This window comes from Protomyctophum bolini, assembly GCF_963924005.1.
Source record: "Protomyctophum bolini genome assembly, chromosome: 8".
Lineage (NCBI taxonomy): Eukaryota > Metazoa > Chordata > Actinopteri > Myctophiformes > Myctophidae > Protomyctophum > Protomyctophum bolini.
This window is the reverse complement of record NC_137869.1, coordinates 19,659,150-19,673,084: the sequence shown is the minus strand read 5'-3', so window position 1 is coordinate 19,673,084 and position 13,935 is coordinate 19,659,150. Positions and strand designations below refer to the sequence as shown.

At 43.3% G+C, this 13,935-nt stretch overlaps 1 protein-coding gene across 1 annotated transcript in view; it reads right to left on the bottom strand.

Moving 5' to 3' along the window:
- The window catches only part of LOC308320138 (capping protein, Arp2/3 and myosin-I linker protein 3-like), a gene marked incomplete at its 5' end in the record, with an annotated part of 45,714 nt that overhangs the window by 15,874 nt on the left and 15,905 nt on the right, over window positions 1-13,935 (bottom strand). The window contains 13 exon segments of the mRNA XM_080770457.1: window positions 601-776; window positions 1,041-1,154; window positions 1,296-1,415; window positions 1,852-1,950; window positions 3,390-3,483; window positions 4,322-4,390; window positions 6,604-6,776; window positions 8,455-8,509; window positions 10,422-10,518; window positions 10,763-10,844; window positions 11,237-11,293; window positions 11,296-11,308; window positions 12,977-13,081. Of these exon segments, the coding sequence (XP_080626583.1) occupies window positions 601-776; window positions 1,041-1,154; window positions 1,296-1,415; window positions 1,852-1,950; window positions 3,390-3,483; window positions 4,322-4,390; window positions 6,604-6,776; window positions 8,455-8,509; window positions 10,422-10,518; window positions 10,763-10,844; window positions 11,237-11,293; window positions 11,296-11,308; window positions 12,977-13,081 (1,254 nt within the window).

Sequence of the window (13,935 nt, the reverse complement as noted above, 5' to 3'; positions counted from 1 at the left end):
CCGCATCCAAAACGGTTGAGAAATGAATGATCTGCCGGTCCCTCCCTCTACTGTACTGTACTGTACTGTACTGTACTGTACTGTACTGGCACACCCGAAATCATCATATATACAGTTAATATGTGTGTGCGTGTGTGTTTGTGTGTGTGTTAGGTTGTGCACAGGTGGTGAAAAACAACCATGCTGTTTTCGTGCTCATACCCAGCCAGGCACACTGCACCCACCCACCCACCCAGCCAGCCAGCCAGACACCCACCCACACACATAGCTCTGTAAGGGAGTGGTTGCACCACTAATAAATAACTCATAATTAATAACTAATAATAATTATTATTATAAAATAACAAATAATTTCATTGTGATACTGATAATATGAATTTATTTTCTTTCATACCTCCAGTTCTAGAAAACACAGAATGGGGGGGACTTTTTAATTATTTCCACACAACAGCTCTAAGGTACGGTATATTAATGCCATAGTAAAATGTTGAAAATGAGTGGTATTCCCCTTTAAGTGGTCTGATGGGTGAGGTTTTCAAGTGGGCCACTTGGTCCAGAAAAGCTTGGCAACCACTGTCCTAGTAAAAAGCAGCCTCTTACTCCAATGCTCGGTGGATGTCCTGCGCCGCTCTCTCCATCAGGGCCGTGCGAATGGCCGAACGAGGGACGGACACGCGCTCCGAGACGGACGACAGCGGGGGACTCAGCCTCTCGGCCGCAGAGGAGGACCGAGGACACAGCTCGCGGCACAGGGACACCATGGAATCCACGATGACCTGTAGGCCAAATGGCCAATTCACTGCTTAAAAATCACACTCCTTTAAATATCGTACTCTAAACAAACATTAAAAGTGCATAGACTTGGCTGCCATGTGACGTAATTTCTGAAAGCCAGGAGATAGGATTGTGTTCGGTGTTCTCCCCCAGAATATGGACGCCAGTGTTCATGCGGATAATGTCATGGACCCAACACACCACATGTCACCACAGTCTCTCTCTCTCTCTCTCTCTCTCTCTCTCTCTGAGGACATGGAGCGTACCTGTAGTTCCTTATCGGCTGCTTTGGCCAGCTCACCGGCCAGGGAGTCCAGCCTCTGTCTGACCGGCCCGTCCACAGACAGCACATGAGCCAGCTCACACAACGATGGGTACAGCTGGCATGATGAGGACACACAGAGGAACAAGTCAACGTCAACTTCACACACACACACACACACACACACTCACACACACACACACACACACACACACACACACACACACACACACACACACACACACACACGGAGACTCACAGCGCGGGAGTTCCTGGCCTCCTTTAGGACTTGCTTGGCAGAGTGGATCTCCTCCATGTCTCCGGCACCTCGCAGCACACACACCTGCTGCTGTACACGCTCGCTCAGACGCTCCATCACCTGTGGGGAAACACACACTGGGCAGCGTTAGAAACACACCGCCACTCACATGCACTCACACACACATGCAGAAACCTCTCATCTCCATATCCTCATGCAAAAGTAAGAGTTGCAACTCTGCAACTTCTGAATTTGAGTCCTGAAAACTAACCTCAAATTATTAGGTTTCCACACGACAGAGACGATATGCATGCACGGCATTGCACACACACACACACACACACACACACACACACACACGCTCACATCCACATGCACGGCATTGCACACACACACACACACACACACACACACACACACACACACACACACACACACACACACACACACACACACACACACACACACACACACACACACACACACACACACACACACACACACACACACACACACACACACACACACACACACACACACACTGTGGGCACTGTACCTGTTCAGCAGTGCTGGTGACCAGGCCCTGGTGTAAGCGTAGAGCCTGCCTCTGAGAGAAGCGCTGAGTCTGGTTGTTTCTAAGCAGAGCCCTCTGGATCTGGACACCACACAGGGACATTCAATGAGTCACTGCTGTCACCATGTCACCACCCAAATACACTGCTGTCACCATGTCACCACCCAAATACACTGCTGTCACCATGTCACCACCCAAATACACTGCTGTCACCATGTCACCACCCACATACACTGCTGTCACCCATTAAAACCGGAAATGCATCTGTGTAATTTTTGATTTTTGTGTTGGCTATTCAAAAATAGCAGATATATACAATACAAGCTCACATCGCATCATTTCATGCCGCACTGCGATCTGGTACATCTGCTATTTTTGTAGTGTGTGAACTACTGATTTGGAAGGCATTTGTAGACCCGGCCTCAGGTCTTAATGGATTAGCTCTAAGGATTCTGCTGTAGGAGATGAGAGGAGACTTGGAAGGGAAAGTGAACCCAAAATCAATTAAGAGTTTCAGACTTTTGGGCATTTTTTTATTAGCTGAATCAATCACTGTCGCCTGAGTGCACAGAAAGTCTCTTACATGATTTTTTGCTGGATAATAGAGCCATGAAGGGAAATTATCTATTTTCTTTTGCTGGCCACCACCCACATACTGTACTTCTCTGGGTGCATCTCTGGATGCAGATATTATGATAAAGTGCTTTGCTCAAGGACACTTCATCAAGCGCAGGACTTGAACCTAGGTCCTCTCACTGGAGGGGAGTTCCTCTAAATACTGTGACTTAACTTAACGTCACAGTATTAACCTATTTACCTTTTGTGTGTGTGTGTGTGTGTGTGTGTGTGTGTGTGTGTGTGTGTGTGTGTGTGTGTGTGTGTGCGCGTGCAGTCTGTGTGTGTATACCGGTATATGCACACATATTATCTGCTTGAGTGCTTCTGTGACATGGTTACGAATGGCTCTGTGCACATCCTGGGGGATAGGTGAATTTAATTTTAGGTGATATTGAGTGCATTTTTATGTCTGTTTTTACGACCTGGTTTGCAGTACCTTTGTCTGCGTTTCATCTTCATTGTCTTAAAGCACATTGATACTCAACGGCTGTGTATCGGCTGTGCTCTACAAATAGTTGGACTTGAATTGAGTTGTGACAAGAAATCATTACATACATTTTCTATTCTTGAATCTATAGATCGCTCTGCAAAACTGTATTTCTTCATTTTCATGTCAAGAACCCCCAAATGAATATGGCCACAGACCTCCATCTAAAAATATTTTGTACCAGGGAAAATATTTGTCTATTTTCAAATTGCTGATGCATAGTTGTTAAACTGATATTGATGCTATATGAACTAATTTAGCAGGGGACCCCCTTGAACCCCCTCAAGGTCCCTTGGGTGTCCCCGGACCCACTTAGGAGAACCACTTATCAGACTTATTTTTATGAGCTTTCATGATTTAAATTCTGTGTTGACTTTTCCTGGGAAAGCAGAGGGTTGGTCTTAAAGCTGCTAACCTTGGTCAGTGCTTGTTCTGTCCTCTCGGGGGCGCTGCGGTACGCCTGGCTGATGTCGCTGAGAGGTAAGGGCATGTACTGCAAGGTGAAATTACTGATGGAGAGAAGGCAAGGACAGGAAGAAAGGAAGGTGGAGGCTTAGGAAGGAAGAGAGCAGAGGAGGCAGGACACACACTACCAAGAGGGAATGAAGCAGGTTAACACATTCCAAAGGTTAGAGAGCGCTTCACCCTTTTTCTACCTTATCTTCATATAACTGGTACATATATTGGTCCTCACAAATGCTTGTTATAAATTGGCACCATGATCTCTGTCTACTCACTCTGCGTCTCATTGGTGAGACCTGCCTACCAAAGACATCATTGATGGGGATTACTACTAGAACAGCTACAGCTACAGCTGAGAGTGAGTAGGCAGAAAAGGTACCATCTTATAATGAGCATTATTGAGGACCAAATGGAGATTGAACATTTCAGAAAGAGCTTGTCCCAAAATACATTTCAGAATGCAGAGGGATTCATGTAATCTTTGCAGCCAAGCCATGTCATTCTTAGCTTAAAGCGACAGTTGCCCTGGACCATAAAGATACTAGATAGCCCATTAGAAAGCAACAATTTGCCATATTTTGAAGATGGCATGTTTGAAAATAGCTTAAAAAGAGCTAATAAAACTCCACTGTACAAATGTACAGTAACCGGGGTCTCCCCATATGTCCAGCTCTTAGGTAAACAGAAAATACGATTTCAAGACGAGATATCAATTTTCTCCAATCAGGAGAGAGAGCATACATAAACAGATGAAACTTTTAGTTTAAACAAAAACACTTACAGCATCTTTACAAAGCCACTACATTACTATAGCCTCATTGGTTGGCTACAATACAGTACATCCTGGTGAGTACTGTACATGCAAAAGTGTGAAAATGTCCTTACTGTTCGAGTGCACGGGCCACGTCTAGAAAGCCAGCTGCAGAGGTGTTGTTGCGATCCCATGTCACACTCCTGCAGGGGAGAGGAGAGAGTTGTTCCCCAGCCAAACTACACCACACCATGGGACATTGTGCATTTGTTTGTTTAACTGTATGTAATGTGTTTTTTTGTTATTATTATTATATATGTTTTTGTATTTATGGACATTTCCTGTTGTTTCTTCGAAGATTTTGTTTAGTATTTGTGCTGCCATGGGGTTGTGGGCGGGAAATATATGTGAATAATTGCTTTGAAAATACTATGTTGTAAAGAAAGATCAACAAACATATGTTTTAAAAAGAATAAACCCCACACCACACGTCACATCCCAACTTCAACTCACACAACGTACAACGTTGCTGTCGGGCAGAAACCTCTCATGTCCATATGCTAACTTTTTGAGTTTTTTCCTAACTTAATGCCCTATACTGGCCTACTTGATCAAACTACAGTGTCACACAAAAGTATCAAAAGAAGCAGATCCACAAGCTCGAAACAACTGAGCTTGTACTACTTGTGCCACTTCTGTTATTTAGAAATTCGAATCCTTAAAAGTAACAGTTTTGGATATATGAGGTTTCCACGTGACTGAGACAATGACGTGACTGATGCTTTCCCTCTTCCTTGTGTAACATGCACTTACTATTTACCACTTTACATTATTCAATACTTCTAGTCCATCTTGACAGCTTTAGTTAATAGTTATTTACAGATTTATATGATTAGTACAAAACATACATTAACCTCTTAGCCCAATGTTATACTTCGGCTATTTCCAAAAAGGTATTTTGAAAAATACAAATACGGCAAATACAGTATTTTCTGGCAGTATGCCAGAACATCTAAGCCACTGGTTCCCAAACTGGCGGGGGCACTACCTATTGTGTGTTTGGAGGTAGTACATTTTTTATGTTGCATAAAACTACATTTCTCAAGAATTCAAGAATAGTTCCGAAATTAGCCAATGTACACTACAGTACAAATTCACAACTATTTTCGCTATTCGAAACGAGAAGTATACAGAGCTTAAGTGGTTAACACTCCAATTGCCCAGGGTTATTTAATCCAGGGGTTCTCAACATTTTTGGCCGGGGACCCCCGGAAATGCTTTGGCAATGTCTCTATGATTGACAGCCTACACCTAAACCTAACCCTAACCTTAACCTCAGTAAAACTATACCTAAACCTAACCCTAACCCTAACCTTAACTTCAGTAAAACTATACCTAAACCTAACCCTAACCTTAACCTCAGTAAAACTATACCTAAACCTAACCTCAGTAAACTATACCTAAACCTAACCTCAGTAAAACTAACGCAGTGGCTGGGGGGCGTTTCCAAGAACCCGAATCCGAGGATAAAACCCTTTTAGCAGCCAAAACACACTACCGCGACTAGCGACTGGACCGCGGTGGGCCGTCTAACACATGATCTTTTCTTAGAATTGAACGGGATGATTTAGATCGCAAGTTATTAACGTTTTAAGATTTTCGTTCTCGTCGGCTAAACAGGGGGGGGACATTTTCGATGACGTCCCACTGTTACGCAACATCGAGTACTGCGCAACAGGCGCTCCGGGGTGCTGGGTGTTACTAATAGAAAGGACAGTGAACTTCGTCCTGGGCGATTGGGGTGTTAACATATTTGCAAAACACAAGCGTGTGTGTGGGTGTGCATTGGGCGCCTAACTTTGTCAGTGCTACGTACCCGCATTCCATTATTCCATAGGCCTACATTGTCTTCCATGTTGTTTTTAGTTACATGCATAACAAAGGCATGTATACAAGAGTGATCATTCAACACACTTTTTAAAATTTTGAAACCATACTGAAAATTGAAGTCACTATTACCAGGAAGAATTGAAAGTGAAACTACAGAATATTATGGCTGGAGGATTTTCTAATTGCGAACGCAGTGAGCACTTACTATGAGACCTAGCAGATCATGTCTGTGTGTCCGTGTGTCCGTGTGTCTGTCTGTCCCGCTATCCAAATATGGAGTGTGTTGCATCAGCAATCACTCAGCTCCATATATGGGCACAAAAGGGGCCAGGTCCACTCAGCTCCATATATGGGCACAAAAGGGGCCAGTGATTTGTTTGTTGTGGACCTGGCCCCTTTTGTGCCCATATATGGAGCTGAGTGCGTTCGCTTCCCGCGTTCGCGCGTCTTACTCGTTTATTTACTAATTTGTGCTATTGGCGTGGGGGGGGGGGATCCACTGGGAATCCACTGGCCTAGTCTGTACCTGAGTGTGGTGTTGATCTGCAGAGCTTTGCTCAGCATCTTGGCCCCGATGTCGTCCATGTTGTTGCCACTCAGGTCCACCTTGCGCAGACATGTGTTGCTGCCCAGCGCGTTGACCAGCACCGTGCACCTGGAGCGCAGCCTGGACTCCGCCAGCGACAGAGACTGCAGGGCCTGAGTTACATACGGGGTAAACAATATTAAAACCGCCGTATGGCAATGTCGCACAGAGGAAATAACTAGACAAAAATGTCCTCTAAAATGATGCAAAATAGGGATGCCAGGTTGAAAGGTTAAGTATTAACATATCAGCACAAATCTCACCATCTATCTTAACTATAAATGCACCAAATCTCTCTGTGTGTGTGTGTGTGTGTGTGTGTGTGTGTGTGTGTGTGTGTGTGTGTGTGTGTGTGTGTGTGTGTGTGTGTGTGTGTGTGTGTGAAATCCACATAACTCGAGAACTGTTCGCCCCACCGACAGGGAGCCCGGTGTTGAGTTGGTCGGACCCACGGTTGTCCAGAACAAAAGGCCTCTGCCCGGGCTCTGGATAGGGCCCAAATTAGCCAATTGATCACACCTGATCACCCCTATATCTCCATATACTGTATGGAGCTGGCCTGTTCTGACATCACAATGATGTTCTAACATCTGCATAGACTCCATATTTGGGCATAAAAGGGACACAGACATGGGTGGGTCATGCATTTCCAACTTGCATCGTTCCAAGTAGGCCAGTGCCCAATGGGCACCGCTCTAGTACCTAAAATAGGTACATAGAAAAGAGTATTAAACTATTAAACTTGTGAAACTCGTGATTATCACTTACTTTACAGGTCAAATAAAAACATTATAGTTTATGTTGACTCAATGCCCTCCCCCCATTTCTTTACCGCTGTCTCCTTCTTGGCTCCTCTTGTGTCCTAACTTTGACAACTTTCTTTGTCAGTGACAAGTTGACAACCCTGTCTTTTTTCTTTTTATTTCATCTTTTTCATTGTTTGTTCTTGTTCTTTTCTGCGCTTGGCAGGTTTTTGAGGCCCGAGCTGGGAGAGGGTGGGGGCGGAGGAGAATTGGGAAATGTTTCTTGTGAAACTATAAAAACACACAAAAAAAGAGTAAAAACATAAAAAGAATCATACCGAAATAGTATTCTTGTCATGGACCTGATCACAGGCCTTTAATTTTCAAACCAATAATAATTAGAAATCACATTCTACCGTCTCCCTGACAAGTTTTCGGAAGGTTTTGTTGTTGTATTTTTATCACTAGAGAACAGAGAGCAGGGTGACTGACGAATGGTCTCTGTGGCATGAAAAATGCATGATCATAGTGCAACATGTCATCACTTGGTGTAAAAAAAAAAAAAGTAAATAATTCAGAAAGCGCAATATGTCACATCCCTCAAGAAGAGAGCCGGAGAGGACACACTACTGCAGTGGGGGAGGGGAGTGTGCAATGCTGTGACTCTTTGACATTGTACGTACGGTACATTGAGAACATACGCTCACATGGTGTAAGTGTGAATTATTCACAGTAGAGAGTGTTGCTGTATATTACTGTAGCTGCCCTGTATCCACATGCAGCCGCTTAACAAACACTGACTCAATGAGTCTGGCATTTTGTTTTAAACGAAAACCGTTGATTGGTATGGCCGACTTTGAAGGATTAAGCACTTTCAACCTGGCGTCCCACAAGTATTTTTGGCATGGCATAAATATTATGTAAAAATATTATTTATATAAATTTTTAAGTGAAAATAGCAGATACACAAACGTATGACTTTGAAAATGTTTAACAATCACTGCTTTAAACTCTGCTTGACGTTTGACGCTGTGTTATCATCACTCACACAGTCCTCCTCCTGTATAAGCTGCACCATCTTCTGCAAGACCTCATCCAAGAGCCTGTGTAGACATCAAGAGAGGGAGAGAGAGAGAGAGAGAGAGAGAGAGAGAGAGAGAGAGAGAGAGAGAGAGAGAGAGAGAGAGGGTGTCACGGTCTGTTTTCTTGTGTACCCTGTCCTGTTCTTGGTTTTTGTTATTGTTTTACCTTTCTGTTGTGTTTTCAAGTATTGTGTTTTCCCTGTGTCTTAGTTCCAGTTTGAGTTTCACCTTTAACTTGTGTACCTTTTATTTTGTAGTATTGTTTTGTGCCTTCCTGTCTGCCCCTTTAGTTCTGTACCTGCCTTGTCTAACCTGTATTGTGATTAGTCTTTGTTTTCCACCTGTATCCTCTTAGTCCCCCAGCCAATCCCTGTCTTGATTTTGAGTTTTGTTTCACCTGTGCTTAGTTAGTCTGTGTCTATTTATACTCCCCTGTTTGTTCAGTTCCCTTGCTAGTTCATCACTTTATGTCAGTAGTGTTCTCCTCGTGTATCCATGATTTAAACTCCTAGTGTACTGTATGTACTTCAAGTTCCTTGTATTCCTTATTGCAAGTATTTTTTTTTAAATAAAAACCTTGCATTGAAGCTCATCTGCCTGCGCCTATATGTCTACTATAGAGCGTCGCAGTCCTGCCCCCTTTCATGACAACGCCAGGCCCAGGAAATTAATCCCAATGCATTTTTCCCATAGGCATTTCAAAACGTATTTATTTATAGACCTTTTAAGCGTCGTACGAAGCCAACTCTTGTCGTGACAAATCATGACAACACACACAATATTTTGGACCAAACAAATAATTACAAAGAAGAAAAACAACAAAAAATGTGTTGTAACCTGCCGTTCTTTTCAACTTTCTAATTCTTTGTTTGGCCCGAAAAATTGTGTTTGTTGTCATGATTTGTCACGACAAGAGTTGGTTTTGTCCACGGTGTAAACGTCTTTAAATAAATACTTTCTGAAAAGTCTATGAGGAAAATTAACAGGGATTTATTTTCCGGGTCTCTCGAGGGGGCTGGACTGCAACGCTCTATTGGGTCCTAGCCTGGGCACCATTTCATTTCCGTATATGATCCGAGAGGGAGCGGATGATATGGTTACGTCATGTTGTAGTATTGTTTTGTAGTCGCCAGACAGGAACAACAGGCAGCGGCAACTTCCTTTTCCCTCTTAATAAAAGCTCTCGTAGCCTGTAGCTTTTATTTATACTACAACATGACGTAACCATATCATCCGCTCAAGCCCGGATCATACGGACTTTTGAAACAGAGACCAGGCTTTTCTCCGAGGTGGTGGAAAGCCTGGTGAGGCGAGGTTAATTGGGTCCTAAAGCTCCTGCCTTTGCACTGTGACAGAGGGAGGGTGAGGGAGAGAGAGAGATGTAACTCAAGCTAGACTGATTTATACTTTGTTGTACAACAGTGTCGCATGGAGAAAAAAAAGATCTCACATTGTGAGCTTGTAGATCTGCCATCGCTGTCTGACAGAGGAACGACAGCAGTGTCTTTGATAAATTACACGTCATGCACAATGAAACATTGGCTGGCTTATATGGGGCGTTGTGTTGATCCAAGGGGAAATTATTTTGATTGAATTACCATAGGTCAAACAACAGTTCAAGAGTTATAGTCCAAAACTTGAATCTGCCTATTATAATGCCAGGGTTGATTTGAAAAATGTAGGGTGGCATTTCTTCCTTGGCCTTCATTGGCCATGTGGGAATGTTTCACAGCAATCTGACTTGCGAGTTTGCGTTCATGATTTTAGGCATTTTGTTCAAAACGGGACACTCACACACCACAAGCCAATCTTAGCCAATCAGGATGGAATATACTGTATGAAGAATCGGACTGGCGGAGCCAATAATGACCATATGTATTATGCGTGCACATACACACATGCATGTGCAGAGGGAGCTGTAGAACCACTGTACCTGTTCTTGATGTTGAAGTTCTTGCCCAGATGCAGGTGTTTTAGGGAGGGGTGTCTGGAGAGAGCAGGTAGGACTTGCAGTAAGTCTGCATCAAGACCTGTAAAACACACACATCCACGTGAACACAAACACGGACACGTGCACACACGCACGCACGCACACACATGCAAGCACACGCGCACACATACAGAAGCACATATACTGTAAGCATGCACTCGAACCGACTCAAATAGCAGCTGAACGTTGTGTGGTTGACTATCAGCCCACAAAGACAATGCTTGCTTGCTCAAAGGCACAAATATGACAGTCGGTCACAGAGGGGTGGAGACGAGACGCTATACCGTTGTCTGAGATGTCCAGAGTCCCGATGGACGAAACCCTGGGAAACAACTCCTGCAGTATCGCAGCTCCCGCAGCCCTCAGCTGCATGTAGGGATGGAGGGAGAGAGAGAGAGAGAGAGAGAGAGAGAGAGAGAGAGAGAGATAGATGGGGAAAGAGAGAGAGAGAGAGAGAGAGATGGGGAAAGAGAGAGAGAAAGATAGAGAGAGAGAGAGAGAGAGAGAGAGAGAGAGAGAGAGAGAGAGAGAGATGGGGAGAGAGCAAGAAGGAGAAACAAGAATATGCGTGAAAGCGAGGGAAAGACAGGAAGACAGCAGAAAGGAAAAGTAATGGAGACAGGCATTGAGAAAGCAAGTGAGAGAGACAGATGCAGACCTGAATATAGAAATCACACAGATAAATGTTAAAAGCAACACGTACAGTTACTTATAGTTTCATAATTAAGTTTTATTTATTTCGTTTTTTTGTCATCTACCTCACAGCCACTGATGTCCAGGTGAAGGTCATTAATGTGAGGGTTAGAGGTCAACCCCCTGTCAACAGAGCTCTAGAAGAGAGACAAGGTAAAGTGGAATGTTGATTTGTGCAACACATTTCATACACAAAGACAAGTCACATGCTTTACCTAAAGGCATACAAAGGCATTTCAGATAGATTAAAGTTGCTGTAAGTTATATTTATTTATTTTGGTTAAAATAAATAGTCTTCTTGTTAACAGTGGAATATCTATATAATGAAACTATACATATATACTATACTATCTATTTTAACAATTGTAAGTTGGTCACGTGGCCAAAAGATGTACGGCCCAGCCAATGAATACATGTGCACCCCAGCCGATGAAAACATGTGCACCCCAGCCAATGAAAACATGTGCGTTGGTCACGTGGCCAAAAGATGTGCGCCCCAGCCAATGAAAACATGTGGCCACTAGCCTTAGCCAATCAGAGCCAACATGTGCTCACTGTCATGTTCCGTTCAGAACTGTGCTTTTATTTTCTGTAATTTTGCGCCCTCTGGTGGACGTTGGTTAAGTGTGAGTTTCCATGCAAACTAGCTCATTCTGAATCTAAACGTCAGACCCTGCGGTCATTGCAACTGCTGCTCAACAATATTCCAAACGTAACTTTGTGTTCATGTCTTGAAAGAATCGTCTGTGAGTAACATGATTGCAACCCTTTCTGAATGATAACACGTGTCATTTTGCTATAATAATAACTAATAACCCATCCGTTACTACATGTGGAGTCAACTCCCGCAATTTCCTTCTTCCCATAGTGCGTGGCGAAGTAACTCTGGGATTGAGTGTCCGCAAAGCGGGTACGAAATTCTAGTGCTATACATATGTACTATGACGTGCTATGACTACATACAATGCAATTATAGTGCTGTCTACATAACATGCTATAAGTCTGTATCAAATGCTATCTAAGTCTACAGAAATGCTATCTAAGGGGGTAGGGTAAGTGCTATGGGCCATGATGGAGTCTGGCCCATAGCACTTACCCTACCCCCTTAGATAGCATCTAGCGGTCAATTTGTACTTGTGGCGGGTGGGGGTCGCGAGACATGGCCAAAGCATTTTCGGGTCCCCAGCCCAAAACATTGAGAACACCTGGGCTACAGTAGCCTACAGTACTGTTACTGTCGCTTCGCTTCCTGCAAGAATGTGATGTTTTAAAATTGAAGTTCACCTAGCCTGCTTCATGCCCTTAAATAGTGCTTGTACTTGGAACTGTTTGGCCGCCGTGCCATGCGTTGAGCTTGTACATTGGCTATTTTTGCTGCGCGACAGGGTTGAGCTTAAAGGGGTATTTCACTTTAAACACTTTTGGGGTCATTTTAAAGTCTACTCAGGACAGACAGTTTTAAGTTGCTTGATTCAACATTTCATATTTTTTCAAAAAACTCACACATACTATAGGAGGACAATATTAGTCACAACAAAACAGGGACTTGTTTTCAATGAGCCTAACATGGTTAAAATGGAGCTTGAAGTTCAATGGGTTTACATATACAGTATATCAACTATCTAGATATCAACTATCTAGAATCTAGATTGTGAATCAAGCAATTTAAAAGCCGTAGCAGACGTTAAAATGACCCCAGAAGTGACCCCAGAGTGATATACCCCGTTAAGTGGTTAATGCAGTCTGTGGCAGCGAGACAGCAAGGATGTCGAGATAAAAGAGAGAGACAGATCTGTCCAGATCACCTCAGCACATCGGGGGGCAGCTTCATGGATGCCAGGCTGACGTGGCTGAGGCTGAAGGCAGAGCTGAAGAACTGACGGAACGATGGCAGCGTGTCCTTCACCTTCCTGCGTGGGATTAGAGAGAGAGAAGAAGGAAGACTAAAGTAAAGAGTTAGATATCAAACACAACCGCAGAGATGAGTCGCACTGATGGAGAGAGCAGAGACGACTAGACGAGGGCCAACATCATTGACCAAACGCCAGGGAGTGCTCCGATTTAAGTAGAAGTAAAAATAGCAATACCGTCCATAATATAAAAATACTCATCTTAGAAGTAAAAGTATGTATTCCAAATGTACTATTGGCATAAAATATACTGTCAAAAATCTTAGGAAAATTAAAGGTGACACAGTGTGATCTTGTAGATCTGTAATTTTCGATTTGCCAACGTATAAAACGGTAATACTGTATTGTATATGCTTTGTAATAATAATCTAAATCTACAAAGTAAAAATTTCAAATGAATTGTCTTGGAGTAAAAAGTACAATATTTGCCTTTGAGTTGTAGTGGAGTGCAGCAGTGGTTAACTTCTCAATCTTTTCAGGGCACGACATAATCATATTTTAAGTATTCTTTTGAACACACACGCCCTGACAAGCACTTGTAATTGTAGTAGTTGAGTCATTACATTTAGTTTGACTTGGTTCCACAGATACAAATACTGTATTTATATAGTGGTATTTTTCTTGTTTTTTTGTTGAGGCATTCACTTCACTGTCATAATGGGACCCCAACAAAATCATGTGGGGACCCCCCTGGGGTCCTGACCCACATGTTGAGAACCCCTGGAATAGAGTACAGTAATGTATTCAGTTACATTCCACCACTGGTGAGGAGCGGAGCGTCTGTCGAAGACATGAGTGAGAGACGGAGAGTGGAATGGCTTCTTTGGAAAACCGGGGGTCAGCTAAGGTCAAAA